Genomic DNA, 20,472 nt, shown 5'->3' with positions numbered 1-20,472 from the left:
ATAAGGCAAATTAAGGCATAATAACATAATATTATATGTCTAAAAAAACCTAAGCCCATATATACATAACATAAACGATATACATTATACACATTACGTACTATATAAATATTATATTATAATACATTAATAAATATCATTGTATGGCTTAAAGCTGTCGTCAGCAGTTTAAATAATATGTTTATCATTTAATCAATGATCGTAATATTATAAATTTATTATTCTATTTGATAATATATTTTTCCTATTCCCTATTTATGAACTACTATAAAGTATAAACTACTATATTATTACTTATTAGTATTATTATTATCGCTGTTATACAATAGCGTTATTGTTCACATATTATTTAAACATGTTAAATTTCTTCAGTATATTAATTATATTATTCTATATGATTTACAGTTTGTAATCATGCAATATGCCAAGACGTGTTCTAAACCATTGTGTATGGTACACCGTAAATCATTTGAATGCAAATTAAAATTGGAATTCCCGTGCCTAAATGTCGGAAGTACAGAATAATATTATATAAATAAATCTATAAATAAAACACAATAACTGCCTTTTTTGGTACTTGATGTTATAATATACGTATTTAGAATTCGTTTCTATTTTATTTTGATTTCTTATGATTTCTCATGACTACATTATGTTATAGTTGCATGAACTATCACTAAATATTTAATGAATCAATAGTGAGCTAATATTGTCCCTTAAACATAATTTAGTGGCCTATGGTTGGTCCATTAAATTGTATTGAACCATTAAATGAATATACATTTTTCATGCAACTCGGCATAGGTATATTATGATTTATGATTTATTATATTATATTTTGAGCTTATTACACGGAGTACACCAGCGTATTTGATGTTATTTCCAATGATATTATTGTCATTTGAAATTTAGTTCTTAAATGTTTACCAAAAGTTTATCTTTTTTACATGTATTATATTAATTTTCTCGGAGTTAAAGAAACGTAAATAATCTCTTGTTACAGTTTTGTATACACATGAATCGGTTAATCAGTGTTTTTTTTTATTATATTATTAAAATTGTTTTGAACTAAAAAAAGGAGTACGTTTCTGCTTATGTAATCATAACACAATTTAATATAAGCGATGAAATTTAAAACTTTGAATTTTTTCTTTGAAACTCACATTATACGAGTACTTGGCCAGTCGGGCGACGTAGGTTTGTGAGTTGTGACGTTATTATATTAAATTTACCATATTGGCCGGTGGAATATTCGAGAAATTCGATCGTCGGGCGTGCATAGAGCGGGTCGCCGGAATAATATGATTTCTGACACGCGAACCAAAATACATTTTAACGTTTGAGGTACCGTCGTCGGCGGGTGGTTACTGGTTAGTGATCGGTAGAAAAAACAAAGATGCTAAATACGATGATATTAATAATAATAATACTAATAATAATAATACCAATAAAAAAAATGAAATAATAATAATTATATTAGAAGTAACTAGTAACTAATAACAGTAAATAAATGAGTGGGGCACACTTGTCGCAACGGTACACTAGTGACGTCGGCGGCGAGTGGGCGGGTGGGCGGGTGGACGCGGCCGTGGCCCACTCGGTTTCCGAAAAATTGCCGAAAATTTTCGAGGGACGCCGCCCTCGCGACCCCCCCGACAGCGTCGCCGAATTCACTGCGCACTATCGCCGCCCCGAAAAACGTACTCGCAGAGCGGTCACGTGACGTGCACGCCGCGATACTACCCTGCCGAGTGCCGGCTTTCAGTGGTTGCGGTAGCGGCGGAGGGGAGTGATATCGTAACTCCGCACCAGTGGGCGCCACTGACGCCGCCGCCGCCGCACCACCGCCGCCGCTGCCCTTGACTGTGACCGTCACACGCACACACGCACACGCCGGTACACGGTTTTGGGTGGCGCGCGCACGCACACAGACGCACATTGACGGGAGCGTACACGCACACGACTCAAAACCGGGCGGGCACAATCGGGATCTTTGAGAGAGCGCGCGCGCGAGCCCGCGTACGTGTATCGTCACCGCTGCCGCCGCTGTTGTCGCGCGGGTGTTTCGCGTTCGGGTATCTCCGCGCAGTCGGTCAACGAAACAGAAAGTGGCCGTACGTCGTCCGTACCGCACGCGCCGCGTCACACAAAACACACAAACAAATACACACACACAAACTCAAACACAGACACAAACACACACGCACTCCTCGCACACCTGTGACGAAGTACAAATCGTTATTAATAATAATAATATTATTTTTTTTTGTTTACCATCATTTTTGGTTTTTGACATAATTTTCTCGTTTCGTCTCGAGACGATTTCGCGGGTTTCGTATCGAAAATTTGACGATCGTTTCCGTTTGCACTTCGTATCACGTATGTATGTCGATATAATAATTTGAAAAAAAAAGGTATAATATTTTTATCCTTCGTCGCCGCTAGCGCCTATTTGTCGAGCGCTTTTAGCGCACGCCGAGTAGTTTTTAAATAAAAACTATAAATCGAGAAAAAAACAAGACTTGAACGCAATACTCAACGGACGAGACACCGACGTCCGCCGTCTTGCGCCGCGCGCGGCATGCGATCGCCGTCGTCGTGGTCGTCGACTAACGTCGCCCGTCGTAGTCGTCGTTGAATGGCTCCTCGCCGGAACGCAATGGGTTTCAACGGTATCGGACATTTCGCCGACTTGTTCGGCCAATCAACCACAACGGCCATGGAACAGCTGTTCCAGCAACAGCAACAGCAGCCTTATCAACTCGTCCACCAACAGCAACAGCACTACGAAGATTGTTGCGTGCCCACCGGCGACTGTATCATGCGGTCTGCGCCCATCAGGCCAGAAGATCCACGCGCCGCCGAACTGTACGCCCGCGTGGTGTGCAGCGATGGCGGGTGTCCGGCTGGCCGGTACATGCACCGCGAGTGTTTCGACGCCTGGGAACGGCTGGTGCTGGTCTACATGAAGAACGCGGCCGCGTCGTACGCCAACGGTAACGCGCCGCAGTCCAACAGTCGGCGCATCAAGGACCTGTGGACGGTGAACGTCAACAACAACAACGTGGTGAACCTCAACAAGAAAGGCTATGAAATGGCGTTTAAGGCCTGCGGCTGCCGTTGCGGCCGTGGTTACTTGAAGAAGGACTCCGAGTGGCCGCAGTCGTCGTCTGTTTCAGTCATCCGCAGACGGTCATCCGGCGGAAGCGGCGTCGCAGCGGATGACACGGTTGACGGAGGTAGGACATCGGCCGCACCGCCGACCATCGGCAAGAAGAAGAAGCGCCGACAGCCCTCCGCCAGACAACCGGCGGCCGCCGCGTCCACGATGATGATGGTCGACTATTCCGAACTTCGGCTCCGCACCGGCAGCCTGTCCGGTTCGTCCAACGGTTCCAGCTCTCCTGTCACCAATTCCGCCAGCAGCGTGTCGCCTGCCCACTCGGGATCGTTCGGTTCCAGTACTAGCACCGGTGCCGGTTCTGGTTCAGGTTCTGGTTCCGGTTCCGGGTCTTCGTCGTCCAAGAGGCGCGGAGCCTGTCTCAAAGACGTTTTCGAGAGGTAAATAAAACAATTTTTTATTATTATCCTTTTCAGGTTATTGTTAGGTACCTATTGTTATTTATTTTTTAATTATTATTAAATAATCGTCGAGTCGTGTGAGAACGCTTTTCGTATGAGGGTTTTGAGATTAAGTTGGTATGCGGCTCGCGTGTGTAAACATCGCCGCCGCCGCCGCCTGGTATTGTGTACAAGTCTCGGCGACGCGTCCGTAAACACACGAATTTAATATTGTTGCCCTAGTCAGACTGTCGGCAGCGTGCGTGAGTAACCGCCGCCGACGCCTTCCTTCCCTTTTCCCAGCGTGTCTGTCGTACATTTTGGGGTATGAAGAGGGCGAAAAACGTGGCCTTTTTTTTCCTCTCTGTTTGGGGGATTGGGATTTCGACCCTCTTTCGAAAGTTCCCGTCTGGTACCTCGTCGACCCGTCTCCGCCGCAGTGTTGTCGCGCCCCCGAGACCGTCTGGAGAAAATTAATCGGTGGCTTTTTGTGCACGAGAAGAATCCAAAATATATACGTAGAAAATTCGAGTAAACTTTTTGTTTATTTCGGGAAAATTAAACTCTCAATTCCCGCGATTTAGATGGCAATCGCGGTAAATCGACCAAAAGTCGATTATAACTCGCGTATTCTGGATTCTGTTGATGTATCTATCCAGAGTTCACAAACTTAAAGGCTCAGACGCTTTCAGCCCATTTGTTGCTTTAAAATTGCACTTAGTAATAATAAGTACATTTTAAAATGTAAAAACATATTATAAAAACATCAGTACAAAATAAGTTAGCCAAAGTGTAATAAAATATTTAGCCTTAATATATATCCCTTTTTTCCTGAAAAGTTGATTATTTTATACTAAATCAACACTTAATGTATCTACCTAACTAGAATATTTTATACCATTAAATAAATGTGTTGAGTATAGCTTTAATTTACATTCATTGGTATTAACAAATATATATTATTTAGGTATTTTGTATATTTGTGGAATTTAAACATTATTTTATAATCATTAACATCTAAAATTAATTAAAAATCCATCATACTTTAAATGTTTTAATCTTAACTGACCAACGACTTCATCTGGCATATTATTTTTACATTACGTTGACATGTCAATAAGGTTACCCATTTAGTCTATTATTACCCATGCGGGATTCGTTCGGCTATTTAGGCTGTTGTTATAATTATAGTAATATAGTTACCTAAAAAGTCCGTTACATATTATTATATATTTATATGTATTGTGAATTTGTGTATACATTTAGATTCTCGTGCGTATTTGATCAGAATCTGCATTGGGCATTTGAGCATTAATATTTAATATTAACACTCTTTGTCAAAACACTTAAACGCCAGCGTTACTATATTGTTTGCACTATAAATATACACATCTATGAATGAATAATTTAATGTAAAATATTATTTTATTTTATTTATATTTTATTGCGCCGCCGAGTTAAAAAGATTAATTATCAGAGACAATATTCGAGCGTGTCAAGGCGTTAACCAAAGGGGTCGTAATCTTCGTTGGCGGGAAAATAATATATTTCGGTGAACCACGTGGGTCTCTTGGTGCGCGCGCGCCCGTTTGTGATGTGTTCGCGTTGAAAAATCGGTCGAAGGACGTCCACTTACGACGGAGGTTGGTGCACGTTGGGTTTTGTTGTTGTTTGAAGACGGGGCAATAAAATGTGTCTCATTAAAAGCGTGTTTCTTTGTGTTACGTGTTTTTAAGTTGTGTTTTAGTTTCGGCTCCGTTCTAGTTTTCCTATTATTATATTGTAATGTGAAGAGGGGCTTTCTACGGTATCTATAATATTCCTTCCGATGTCTATGGTGGTAGTTTATTATATTCGCGTAGACTGCGAGCGACCGAAGAAAAATCACTTCGAAACTGCGCAAGATGTATTCCTGGAAACGATTACATTATTATTATTTTGTCATTGGAGTCGGGTAGTCGTAGTATTTCATAAATACCGCGATTCTTTTCGAGTAATATTTTTCCGTTAAAAAATCTGCGTTTCTTTTTATTATCTCAAAAAAATCCCACGATTTAAGTTATTTTAATACTTACGTCGTTTTTTGACTCCGATTGTTCTCTGTGTGTTCACGACTGATCTCCACGTATCCCGGGTTTTTTTGCTTGCGTTGAATTTTTAGAAGCGTAAAAGCGACGGGTAAATAAAATGTTTATAATAATAATAATGACAATAATATAATATTATCGCATTTCTGTACACACAACAACGTTTATTATTTTACACGATAACGGTTTTTTCGTAATACACTCTTGTAAACAATATTCATCAATTGATATTTATTTAAAGTATTTCGACAGAATCCTATCAGATGATTATATTAATATTATTATTGTTTCGATTACAGCGACCCGATTTAACTGATTACTTTATTTATATTCGTATAACCGGTCGGCGTTACAAACCGTTCCTGTTGAAGAAAATATCATCGTTTCGTTGGCTATAGGTTAAGGCGAAATTCCCGGAGTGTCGGTTGGGTGGGTTCTGTTTGCTTGTAACCCCACGAGTTATGAGTGGTGGGCGGTGGGTTTTTACTGGGTGGTGGGTGGTGAGCGAACTTTTTCAAATCGTCTGCATATCCGCTACTTTTTTGACACAAATTGGACATCCCTCCCAATTCTCATCATACAATAATAATAATATGAGCATCTTCTTAGTTGTGCTACACACTTACAAAAGATAATGCATTTTGTAAGTAATATGAAATATTATTTGTACAATAATATGAATAAATAACGTAATTGGGCCTAGGTGACTCCCAATGTCCATTTTGATATTTTCAAATATGAACCATCATCATAAATAATAATAACTCAAACTGCTAATAATTTAAATATTATGTAAATCATTACTTTGGTTGGGATAAAGTTATATTTAACACAACAATTTACCATGGTAATAATTATATACGATTTTAATATTATAACTTATAAGTTACATATTATATTAAAATCGTATAATATTATTTTTGTTCAACGTGGTATTTACCACGCGGTAGAATCGCGATAGTGTGTCTCAAATCGTATGGAATTTCGTTTAGTTGGATATTTATTTTAAGTAGGTATCTCCTTTTATTTGGTTCCCGGCGGCGTTCGGTTTGCAAGCAGAGCTTCGATTTTTTTTCTGTAGTCGCCAGCGGCGAAAAAAATCGTGCGGTGCATGGTGTGGACAGGGTCGCAATGTCATTAAAACGAAAACTGGGTGGAAATGTTAAAAAAAACCCTTTTAAAATATTTAATTACGTGCGTTCGTAAACACTTGCGGAACGTCGAGTTGACGTCGTATTCGGAACAAGTGTAGTACGAGTATATGATATTAATATTGGTATGTCGCACACCCGGTGTGCCTTTTTTACTTTTTTTTCGCCCAAAAACGAGGGTCAAAGAGCGGTGTAGGAGAGGGGAGGGTCGCTAGGTCAGCGTGTTCGCATTCCCGTCGTATGCATACAATTATGTGTGTATACATCTTTTTTTTAAATACAGATCCGTTATTCGCTCGGAATACAAACCCTTTCGGCGTGGGTGGAAGGTATACGTGCATGTCGACGAGTTGTCGTCGTTGCCCCCAGCCCTCTCTAGATCGTGGTCGAACATTGTGATGAAGTCCGTGGGGGTGTTTCGCGTAAAATATTGCGATCTAATTAAAACCCGAATTTTTTTCCACCCTCCCGTTGAAGTTGTTGGTGATCTCCGTTTGGGGGAAGGGAGAGGTTGACTATGATGACGCACAACGAGCTCAAAAACTGTTCGGAGTTTACTTCCTACGTACACATTACTTCTATTTCAAAGACTACAATAATATGTTGTGAGTACCTCCGACGAAGCATAAATATGAATATTAATTATTATATTATATTATTTTTTCATTTTTTCGACAACGAATAGAAAATTTCATTTAAAATTCATGTAATACTATAATAGTGTGTAGCGTGGTGGTGGCATATGTGTTTATTATTGTTATTACTTATTATTATTATTATTATTATTATTATTATTATTACTATGGGGGCCTGCCCTCCATGACTGGGTGTGTGTGTGGTGTGTGTATCTCTTCCCGAGTATAACAGAATGTTTCATAATTATTATTAAATATCAACAACACGGCTGTTGTTGTGTATCTGTTCCATTATTTTCTTGTATACGGCTGTCGTGTTATGTTTTTTTAGACTCGTCGTTTTTGACGACCGTCACGGTGTTGTAATTTTCAGTTTTTACTCTAAACTATTGCTGGGTCAAAAGTGAGTGAGTGCGTGCGTATATCACGTTCGGTTTAATTGTTGTTTTTGTATAATTAAAAAGTAACGGTGGTTTTTTGTCGGTAATTGACCACTGCTCACTGGATGAAATTAATAATACATTACATTACATTACCCTACGTTTGTTGTTTGTATATTATATATAAATTATTTTGAATAAAATCCGTACGAACCTCCAAACGACAACCTTGAAATATCCGTCACGCTACCATGCACCGCTTTGCCCGCGCTTCCGATACCCAAGTGTTATGTACACTATGTCTGTTATGTACTATATAGTAACAGCTGTACTTGTAGATGCGTACACAAACACGCCGAGTGCAACACTACAGCAGAGTTGTAGTGTCGTTTCCCCGTCGGATTGTAGTTGGTGAATAATTATTATGAATAGGTTTCGTTAAATTTTTCTTCTCTCTCCCGAGTCGATAAGTATAATAATATCGTACGAGTTATAATAATAATATTCCATAACCACCGTGTGCGCGTGCAATATCGATTTCCATATAAGGATTTATCGTCGTACACAAGTCGCGATAATTACAGTGGTTTGTTGAATGCCGATACGTACTTGCGTGTCGTGTTTCAATCGTCGTCGTCGTCGATCTAATTTTAAAACGAATTTGGGTACGACTGGTTTTTTTTGTGCCGTCGCCGCTTTTCTATTGACGCACAGACGTGCAGTGAATATACTGGATAGAACGATCATTGTTCTTGGCGCCGCCGTCTTTACCTGCCTTATAAAAAATACAATATAAAAATACATAAAACCTCACGACCGTTGCGATGTTTCGGCATGGTGCAAGGAATCTTTAACATATTTTGATTTCTGAATCGCCGCTATAGTGGCGCCGGCGCTCAACGACAACAACGAATAAAATTCCGTTTTTCGGAAATTTCACCAGAACCGTTCGTGTTATTGTCGTCATCGTATCGTTATTACCCACTCGATGCAAAATGAGACACTTGTTATCTTTGAACTCGCACGCACCGAACGCCATAAACAACCGTACACGAACGTCGCGGGTATTATATATTTATATCCCCGACTGTAATAAAACTCGTACATCTGAAAATTTGTTCGGAATGTACAGATGTAGGGGCCCATCCCCGCTCTCCCCCGTCTTCGGAAACACCTCGTGATAGGGTCGTCAATAATAATATTATTTATTTTCGTCGGGTCCCTTGGATTGTATTTATTCGTGGTAATTCTCGGAAAACGGGAAATGCCGACAATACGATCGCCACCTCTCTCATACAACAGACTTACGGCCGTGTTCTACAACCTTATGCTGTACTACAAGTGACCTGAAGATGACTATACAGCCTCTTCGTCTCCGATATTATTATAATAATATGTGTGGTAGTGGTTATATTATTATATTATTATTATTTATTATACTGATCTCCGAGTGTGCGTACGTATTTTTCCTCGAATCACCACGGCGGCGGACTGCTGCATTGTCCGGCAACCGGTTGTCCTTGACTTTTATTGTGAGTGTGCGTGTGTACGCCGCCGACTAGCGTTTATTGTTTATTCTGTTGGTCTTTATTTTTTTTACGTTATTTATTATTATTTTTTAGGTTAGTGTTATCCGCGGGCCAATTAAAACGCGTGTTAAACGAGCCGATGCGGATACCACAATATAATATATTATTATTATTATTATTACCCGTGTATTATTGTAATTACGGTGGCTCGGGCAAACGCGTATCGCCCTGTGTGTCTGTCCGTTATTATTTTTACTATAGTATTAATATAATTTATATAATATTATAAGAATATCAGTTAATAATTTCAAACAAATGAGACGCATCGTGAGCTTGTTTTTTTTCAAGGCTCGTTTTCTTGCCTTCGCTCAGCAGCCTACGTTTTATTATTGTCGCGGGACCCCGACCCGCGTATGCTAATTTTAACCTTTTGGGCGCACGCCGTTTTCAATGTGTGTTCGTGCAGCAGTGCACCGATATCGTTATTCCGAGTTATTCCGAGTTTCCAGTCTGTCAATAATAATTATTATTATAATAATTATTAATGTATGCACGTTACTTGTGTCGGTGAGTGGGATTGATCGCACCCGAACCAGGACGAAATCCAAAAGTTCAAACGGCGTAGAGACCTCGTAATGAGTTTCGGGTTTAAAAAATATATTGTAATCTGCCGAATACTCGGCCTTACCCTTCCTAATCGCTGAATCCTCCGTTCGACCCATTAATAGAGTCCACTCGGTAGTCTGTGGAGTAGTTATTTACAAGTTCCTTATAATAATAATGTTAAATGTAGGATATTTGTATGTTATATTGACGAATCGACGATTTTACGAGTGATGCAAAGTTGTTATTATTCAACCAGTTGGCCTATAAGACTTGGTAAGGACATTTGTAAGTAATAAGTATATTATACATATACATTAATCATTATCAATCATAACAACATTGGAACATTAAGGGTCATCAATATGTTGTAAAAGCTATAAATGTATCACTGATTTATGACTGGTGTGTGTATGTTAGTATATGTGATGTTATATTGTGTGTTAACCTTCTGATAATGTATTCTCTACTTTACTTTACTTTCGTAATTTACATAATAATATAAGTACCTAATATAATTCCAAGTTCCATAATTTTATGATACGATGTCTTCTTAATGAATTTCAACTGAGTGTGTGAACGATTGATATCAAGACTGTGTACTTGGATTAATAATAATTAAATATTGGAAAACTCCGTTTATTTAAAAAAAAAAATTATTCGTGGTGTATTTTCTTGAAAAAAATGTCTGTTATGAAAACGGCAAAAACACAGTAGGTATTAGCTGTATTATTATACAGGTTCTACCCACGTATCTAGCTGAGATAATCTGAAATGTTTAATCAGTAGTTTTTATTCGTATTTCAGCTTTATGATAGGTAAACGCTTTGGAATGCAACTGTGCGGCGTAATCAAAATTTACTGAGCGCCATTCGCGCCGATTTGCTATATTATACTTTATAATCGCGGCGTATGCAATAGTTTCGCGAAGTCGATATTTATTTTTGAAACCTTATTTTGCACTTACGTCGCACTACGTACTACCCACTACATAGCCACCACCTACCCCAATAAAACAGTCGAAAATGACCATCGTAAGTCCACCGCCACACACGCGATCTGAATTCTGACCTACGATATTATATACATATTGTTATTATTTTTGTTCTCGTATACACTCAGCGCCCGACAGCCGTCCATGTGACTCACCCGGCGTGTTGTTGCGTGTGTGTATAATTTATTACGTTCGTTTCGTCGACCCCTACCGCGTGGAAAAAAAATACCAAAGGGGATCGAATTGCAGTGTTGCCGACTGCGGCAGTCGGGCTGTCTAAGAAACAAAAGACAGAGAGTGATGAACGGTACTAACGTAAAAATTTGTAAATTTGTAAAAATTGCCGTCAAACGCGGCTTTCGTACGATTTGTAGTCGTAGGTAATACCGGATTGCATTTTTTTTCTTCAAACGTGTGAGGGCCGTGCCAGCTGTTGTGTTCATATCCGGTTCCTCGTCAACTTAGTTATTATTCCAATGCACCACAAGAGATTGCCGCCGGTGCACTGCTGCCCGTCACACTGGTTGGGTTGGTTGGGCTAGGTTATGTTTTTGTGTTATACATAATATTAGTTTGGATTCATTATTATTATGAACAGCGGCGGGTCCCGTATTGTGATTGCACGAAATTGTAGGGTTCTTTTATTTTTAAACCCATATTTTTTTACCGTGTGAAGCCCACACAAGTCTTTTTGGCTGTCGTCAGTAAACGACCGCGACGACGACGACGACCGCCGTTCGGTGGTTGCAGTGGCATCTTTTTTTGTGTACCTAACAATATGCATGTGTGCTGCTACTGTTGCCTCTTCTACCCTGCCCGCTGCAGTACTACAGCACTCAATATATTATTACAATTATACGCGTCGTACTCAAAAGAGAAAACGACCACGTTGACGGCTGCAACGTTTGTAACCTTCGTTGTATTCTTGTGCACCCGTCGGGGGCTACCTACTCTTTAATAATTTTTATTTCAAATTTTAACGGTTGTCGACGAGGTATCTTTAAATTCCCGGGACACGCCGATGTTTGTACGGGCGATTGTAAACTCCGCCAGAATACCGGTTAGATAAAAAGGTAATGAAAAGGTTTAATGTAAACTCCGCCAGTTTTATTTTCTTACCTGTAATGGGTATATGAAAACTCCGCCAGTGTTAATTAGGCCTTCCTTATATAAAACTAAATGATATTTTTCTAGTAATTAAACTCAAAAATTCCAAATGAAAATGAAATGTTAGAAAAAGCTATAAATACTAAATAATTATAATAGTTGATTTATATTTGACTTATTGGTTTGAATATCTATTAATTGTATCTCATAATTTTAGTTTACAGTTCAAAATATTATAAGTAGGTACCTATTATAACATATTATGTCATAATAATATAATATATCTACATATTATTTTTTGTTTATTAGTTATCACAATAAATTGTCTATCATTATTTTTTAACATCATACTGGCCATTGCAATTTGTATGATTTGTTCGAACATTTATTATTTTTATTTTTAAGTTTTTTATATACTTTGGTATACATATACTTAATTAATAAGGATAATAATTACTATAAAATTATGATTTTTATAAAAATTTTACTATAAAATTATGATTTTTTATAATCTGCTTATTATATCAATTGTATAGTGTATACTGTTACTTCATTTTTTTCAATGGCTGAGTTTACATGAACCCAATTTTACCTGTTTTATTTTCCTGGCGGAGTTCACACTAAAAAAAGGTTCTTGTGGCGGAGCTTACATGCACCCGTCTGTACGTCATCCTTGAAACACCGCTCAACAGATTACCAAGACGTGTACATCCATAAAATTACGACACTTACTGCAGAAAAATGTAATATTATACACGTTTCGATTGGGCAATCGGGGACGTCTTGCGTCTCTCGAGTGAGAAATGTTCCAAAAAGGAAGACTTCTCTTCCGAATATATTATACTTTATGTATACCAGATCGATAATTGTGTGTGTGTGTGTGTGTGTGTGTGTGTGTGTGTGCGCGCGCGCGGTGTTAAACATATCGCTCAACGGCGGTGTGCACTTCAAAATCAATATTAACGAGAGAATCATTTGACTGACAGACTGTAATAATATATTAATATTCCATTTTATAACCGTACTCGTACCACAGTGTACGTATATTATTATAATAATACGTTTAGCGCTGACCACACCCGTTCGTTTACAGTGTGCGTCGTTAGCAAGACGTCTAGTCTCCGTTTCGAATAGAAAACGAATTTTTAATAGGTAACGGTGTACGATTATTAATGTACAATATTATTATTACGTCGCGCATTGTTCGGAAATTAAAAAATGTCATTAAATATCGAACTGCATAATTTCATACGTGTACAAACGTTTTCACGTAATTAAAAATATTGACGATGAATAATAGTGTAGCAGACAGAAGTTGTACTGCAGTAGTGTATGTATATCAGTGCACCACTACACCAGTTGAAGTCACGTGCGGTAAAACGTTTTGCGTTTTAAATAAATCAAGAATTTCATTTTTATTCTATTTACGTAGGTATTAATTATTATAAATCTGTTTACGATTCGTACGTCTCGATTACCTCTGCGAAAAAATATATAATTCTCGACGATAGTCATTATTATAAATTATTCTTACGAAATGTTGTCGATTGAAAAACAAACGATAGCCAAATGAATGACGACGGGGCTTATGGCCTGTGGTAATTCAATACACGATAATGTCAACGATTACGTTAGTTTTAATTCTCTCGTTGAAAACTACCAACTAAACACACTCGGTGTGTGAGTTTTTCCCAGAGTACATATTGTAATAGATAGAGTGGTAGGGTTTGGTCCGTCGCGATTCGCCGCCCGTGGATATTATATTATTATTAAATTAATTTTTTAATAATAATATTATACTTTTATTGCGTAACGATTATTTTTTATCATAATTTTGCATTAATGTGAGTGTGAGTGAGAGACCGACCAGACCGATGACCTACAACCGTTCCGAGAGGAATCGAAACAGGACAACTACACTGCGGACGATAAAAATCGCTGTGTCGTCTACATCACGGTGTGTGTGGTGCGAGTTTTATTTTACGACGTTAATAATAAAACGCCGAATCGACGATATACCGAAACCTCGACCAGGAGGTTGTCGTGTCGTGGTCGTATTCGAGAACCAGAGGTGTATATCATGCAATTGTTGAACATCAGTAACATATTATGTTATACCAATATCAGCGGCTACGGTAATTAAAAAAAAAAAACCTCTGATAATGAGGGGGGAGGGGGGTCAGCTGCGCGTGGCGTGTGATAATTATAATAATAATAAAAGACTAGTGCCGCCGCCGTATATTTCTTGTCGTCTTCCTCCTACTCCCAATACGATACCGTGAAAACGAAAACGCACGTCCGGCGGCGGTCGTGCACCTGACAACGCGCTGTCCGTTGGCCTAGGTTAAGGCCTCTTCCTTTTCCCCCCGGTCCACCATTTCTCTATGATATTATTGTTATTATTTTTCATTCCGATAATCATCGACTACTGCGCGCGCTTGTGTGTGCAAGTCATCGCGTGGCGCGTACGTTTTTAGTCGCGTTTCGTTATCTCATTATTATTACAATTTATTTTAACTACCATATTAACTGTCCAATATTAATTATTGTAATATAATAATAATAATATGTAATAATTTTGTACCGTTTTTTGTTTTTTTGTCGCGCAGGCAGTCGTCTATGAATGGCAATGGGATATTTTGCCGCCGTCTGGACTTCAGCACATTCAACCGGCTGCCACGGCACATGCTCAACTCCTATCACGTAAAGGTAACGTACTTTATGACCATTATAATCATTCGGCGAGATTTTTATAATTTAATATTTATATTAATAATTGAGCGGAGGGAGTGCACCCAAAATTGTTTGTCCGCCGTCCGTTCATGTAATATCGTCGTCGTCGTTGTTGATGTGTTTCCGTTGATGAACCGTTTCCGGTGCGCCGGTTTCTTTTCCTACCGACGACCGAAAACGCACATCAAACCACTTGACGGATCGATTCTCATCGAAAAGTCCGCCGCAAATCAAAATATATCAATCATCCTGTGTGGAACAGTTATTATTAATTAATATTATATTATTCTGCAGAGTTTTTTAGTCTCGTCTAAAACATAGTTTTTCTATTTGCATGTACAACGGTCGCATTTAAAAGCAAATCGAAATATTATTCGGATCGGTCCGTGTAGGGTTTGTAGTTTTAGTGTTTTACTATCATCGGCCAACTCTGTCCGACTGACCGGTTAGGTGAATAGAATATTAATATTTCGGTCGTATGGAACAATGGCATAACAACAATAACAAAAACACGCGAGTGCTTACTGTTCAGCGTTCACATCCATTTCGTTGTATTTTTTTTCCTAATCACACCACATCTTACCGCCGCCACCTACTCGACAACAAATTGATAAAAAATTTACCCAAGGTCGTGTGTATTTATAGAATAATTTATTTAAGTATACGTAATCCTCTGCACAGGATGTATGTAAAGATTGTTTTGTTTTTGACATTTCCTGCCTTGCGGCTGCCGTCGTCGTCCATTATACATCATTATTGTGCCAACGGTAATAAAATTTCAGTTAAGGACTAGCAATTATTATTGATCCAATTACTTTTAGTATTTAAAAACAATACTTCATTCAATATTTTCAAAGCGATCACGCAGTAAATACATTAATAAATATTTGTTTTGACTGTGATTTTTGTTATAATATTATGTACTCGATACCTATATTTTTGTTTATACATGCACAATAATTATTATCAGTTTAAAATTAAATTACTCAGCTGACAATTTTAATTTCCGATCGTAGATAGTCTTCTTGGTTATTTATACTCTTCAATGATTATCAAATACATTAATTTTTCTTTAAGTTAATTAATATTCGCACCGTGTAGTACTACAGTTATTATATTATGTACAATTGTTATGCAATATTATCGTACATAATTTTTTAGTGATTCATTGATACATGTAGGTAGGTGTGCAAATTAAATTATTATGTTTTGCGATAAGTTTTAATTTTATATTTTAACGGAACTGGTTGTTATTAATTTATGTTTTTTTCATACTATTTATTTATCAAATGCTGATGATAAAAGATTTTTAGAGTAAATAAAATAAATAAATACACAATTTTCGCTCTGAATAATTTTAAATTAAAATATAAATTTTTGATATTTCTGACACATTTATAAAATTGCTTAATTAATGTCTACTCTCAACGGCGTTAAATATATTTTTGCTTGATTTATTTATAAATATTAAATGACCTTATGTAGATTTACTTTCCATTCGGTCGAGGGACGAGGACACACGTATGTTATAACTTATAAGTTGCCATAATAATAGTTAATAGTGATTAATATTAACTAATTTCGTTTTGAGATTATTGAGACACGAATATCAATTAATTGGTTTTTAACGAAACAAAAGAATTTGCCTGTTAATGCGTTATTTTTTTTATTCACTATAACGCTTTTATTATGGTTTTCTATCGCTTTTGAAATATTACATTTTCGAGTTTAGTGTCCCGCAGCAATGACTCGTTAAGTACCTATGCTTTTAATTGGTCAACTTTATTGTTCTATTTAGACTGGTAGTTTTATTATTTAAACACTTCTCTAATTGGGTGACGCTAGTTTCGTGTTTTGGACGGTGTTGGCGGCGGCTGTCCCTGGTGTCTGTTAAGTCGACAAAATTATCATAACAAATTTCGATCTTGACTTTTCCTTTCGTGTTATCTCAATCCCCGACGCGGCAGTACCTTGTATTCGAGGTTTAACGTAGGTACCTATATAATTATAGTAATCGAAACTATTTCAGTGAAAGTAGTTGCAGGTTGTACGAAATTGGCGCGACGTTGTGTATGCGACATTATCGAACTAAATTTATTATATTGACAGATAATATCTCGTATGTATTGTGCCAGTATCATTGTACGTTGGACTCCCGCGACCAAATTGGATTTCGACAAAATATATCGTTTTGATTGCATAAAATTGTAATAATATATATGAGACTACAATAATATTAATATTATTAGTGTACTATTTTATTGATATCACAAACAAAAATACACAGTATACGTATCGACGGCAGCGTGCTTGTGTGTACGTGTAATATACACGCCAAACGAGAACACGACGAAGGTCAATAATAATATAAGCCTCTGCCATGGTGTTTGTGTGCGTGTGAGTGCGTTTGTCTAAATTAACGACAACGTTATGATAATAATATGATATTATTACGTTTGTTTCGTTTTGCCGCACATAAAGAATAAAAATACATCGAATTTATATTTTTATACTATGTGAATAATACACCTCGTTCATAAATACATTTTTTGTTTGACATGAATATAATATATAATAAGCATAATATTGTATTTCGTTTCGTTATTATTGTGTTTTCTTTATAGTCGTGGAAAGACAAAACCTCCACTCTCGTTTCGTGATCGATTTGTCCGGAAAATCAGACGTATTTTTACTCGGTTTTAGTCGTCATACTCGGGAAGTAAACCAAGCGCTCAAACGGCGAATTTTTTTCGGGGTTTTACCGGTCCTCGAGTGTTTTTATTTTCGGGACTGGGCCGGGCGGCGCCGGCGTGTGTCGCACCGTCGATCGAGTGTGCGCGCTCCGTTTTTGGCGGACGAACCGACGCCCAGCCGGGCGTGTTTAGGGTACCGCCCGCTGGCCCCCCCACGTTCGCCCGGAGTTGCGTGCTGGGCGCCCAAAGTTCTCGCGCCTGCCAACCCGCCCGCCCGACCACACCAACCGCAAAAAGCACCCATCCCCCTCGCCCGCACCCAAATACTCTCTCTCGAACACTCTGACCCTCTTCAACACCGATTAAGAATTTTTTTTTAAATCCGTTCAATTTTTTGGTATTGGAATTGAAACCCTCAACCGCTCCCCCACACCTCAACACAAGGATGCCGATTGTCTCCTATCGCTGGCTGCGGGGATCGGTCATTCGATCGGAGAATTTTTTTTAATCGGAATTTTTTGTTTTTTTTTTTACCCCTTTTCATCCCTAGTCCTCTTTTCCGGCACACCAACTCACTCGTCTACCCACCCACCCACTCACATCGGTGCGCTATCCTTCCGCCACAGCCGTCATTATACAACGTTGCATGCCGTCGCACCGCGCCATGTATACAACGTTGCACGCCGCCGCCGCGCCGCTATATGACCAAAATATTGATCGCCGGCCGGCCGGCTCTTTGGCCCGTCTCCCACGCCCCTTCGCTCCGACCGCGCGCGCCGCGTGCGCCCGACTGAAATGTGCATCGATGCCCCGTCGCCGGGACCCACGCACTTGTCTGCCGGTTGAGCGTTCCCGCCGCCGCCGCTGCCACACTTGGATTGTGTGCTGCGCGAGTTCCCGACGACCCGACCGCGCGCGCCCGCCGATCAATAGCGGGCGCGTCCCTCTACCCGGCGGCATCCGACGATGCGACCCGATTATGCAGGCGAAGCGTTTTTTAAAATTTTTTTCGTGCCGAATTTCCGGACGCGCCCGCGCCGCCGCGTAAACGGCGATAGATGATAATATCGCGTCGGAGAGGCCGCCCCGACCGAAGTGGGTAATAATAATATTATAATTGCAGCGACACATTCGTAGACCTTGAACGATTCGCGACAACACGTCCATATATTACGTACCGTACCTATACGCTGCACATCACGTAAATGTCGCATAGGTGCGGCTCGACCGACAGCGCACTTGCCGTGCGATTGCGATAAAAATAATATTATGTAGACACAATATTATTGTATGCGTGAAAAATCATTTTACGTCATTGAAAAATAGTCGTTTCGGCCATATGCACTCGTGTAATATGCATCCCGTCGCGCGGACAAGGAAGTCATCCGGTAATTTACGGATTTCGCACTTTTGTTGTTGTTGTTGTTGTGTTTGATACTTATACTGGCATCGACGACAACACGCGAGACACGTTAATTGTTGTAAAACTACCTATAGTGTTATGTATCCTTTCACTGCCGCCGTGCTTGTCGTTCGTGGGGTGCACAGACTCATTTATGCACATAATAGTATTCTCATACGTTTTGTGACGAGACCCATTTGCACAGAAACACTCACAAACAGCGATGATAACCCACATTCAGTAGAAACAAGTATTATATACTTGTATACTGGGTGTCCGGAATATCAAATAGTTGATATAAACCAAATAGGTTATAACTTATAACGCAACAATATAGTAAAAGTTTAGTTTGGTGATGATAATCCAACGACGGACGTCACGGTTACAACAATTTTTCAGAGAAAAACATGTTTTGGAATATTAAATAATTTTAAATTTCATAAATTAAGAAAATTCAAAATAGAAATAATTATTTTCGGGGTACTAACAAAAGTTCTTATGAACAGTATTGTAATCAAGTTATCGATCAATCACAGGTTAGGCTCACCCAATTTTATATTTTAATACGATTAGACATAAAGTCCTATAATGGCCTTATTTAAAGGGCAAAGGGAAAGGTTATATTAAGTATTTAGGGTTTTTAAGTACAGGAACTCAGCTTAAATGTACCCTAGTGAATCTGTACTATTATTAATTTTTTTTTTTAATGTACCTGGAATGTACGCAAGCTATTTAAAAAAGGGTTAGTCAAACAAGTCGTCGTATAGTTGTGCGAGAATGAGTCGTCTTTCAGATAAAAAATGCGCAAAGTGGGTTGTAGTCGCTTTGGAAGAGTGTATTTTTGGTAGCGAGTAGTCGTTTTAGGAGGGTTTATTATTCGGTCGCGTCCCCATTAGCTCGTCGAGACGGTCGCCGTTAAGGCAGGTTAGGGGGAGGTTGCGGAGGAAAACGTATTCCTTCTTCCGGGTATACGCCCGTCAAAACAACCGTTTTCTTTTCTAAAAACCCCAATGCGTTTTTGTCGCACTAAAAATATCGCTCAAAATTGAACGTGTCTGTACATTTGAAACACACTGGTTGGTATGTGTGGTAACGATTACACATATAGCTTTCTTTTAAAGAGATGTAACAACCTGGGTACATTAACCTAAAACCTAGTGTCGAAGAATCGTTTCAATGAAAATTAGTGCGATTACTGTTATTATGAAAATTAAAAACCAAAACTAAAATAGAGCTTGACATATTATGTTTTATTTTATATAAAAATGCAATACTTAAATCTTAAATATCTATTCCAGAAGTTAATATCAAAAATAATTAATATTATGTTATATTATGTCCAGCCGTAGACAATATTATTTTTAATACATTCATTTTTTTAATAATATTATTTCAGTTTATAATAGTTCTGAACCGGTATTTGTCCATTCGGAGTGGGCATGTTTTTGTTGCGTTGTTTTTCAATATAATTCCGTAATTATTATATTTAGAATAAAGATTTATCGTTAAAATTTGTTTAAATCAAACCCCTTACCAAATTAATTACAATTAATACTGTGCTGACTCCTCTTTCATGTGCCTTTCATGTGCACGGTGG

The 20,472-nt window shown here is 38.5% G+C and overlaps 1 protein-coding gene across 2 annotated transcripts in view; it reads left to right on the top strand.

Moving 5' to 3' along the window:
• The first annotated feature begins 2,027 nt into the window (after positions 1-2,027).
• Positions 2,028-20,472, top strand: part of LOC100163405 (headcase protein) — a 47,389-nt gene continuing 28,944 nt past the window's right edge. The window contains exons 1-2 of one of the 2 annotated variants that reach the window (XM_001951326.5): positions 2,028-3,561; positions 14,657-14,756. In XM_001951326.5, coding sequence (XP_001951361.2) covers positions 2,639-3,561; positions 14,657-14,756 — 1,023 coding nt within the window. In that variant the 5' untranslated portion in view covers positions 2,028-2,638. Of the gene's footprint in view, positions 3,562-12,586; positions 14,183-14,656; positions 14,757-20,472 lie in introns of those variants that run through there. The other variant, XM_029487638.1, reaches the window with a different exon arrangement.

Source organism: Acyrthosiphon pisum, chromosome A1, assembly GCF_005508785.2.
Source record: "Acyrthosiphon pisum isolate AL4f chromosome A1, pea_aphid_22Mar2018_4r6ur, whole genome shotgun sequence".
Classification (NCBI taxonomy): Eukaryota; Metazoa; Arthropoda; class Insecta; order Hemiptera; family Aphididae; genus Acyrthosiphon; species Acyrthosiphon pisum.
This window is presented reverse-complemented; position numbering and strand designations above follow the sequence as displayed.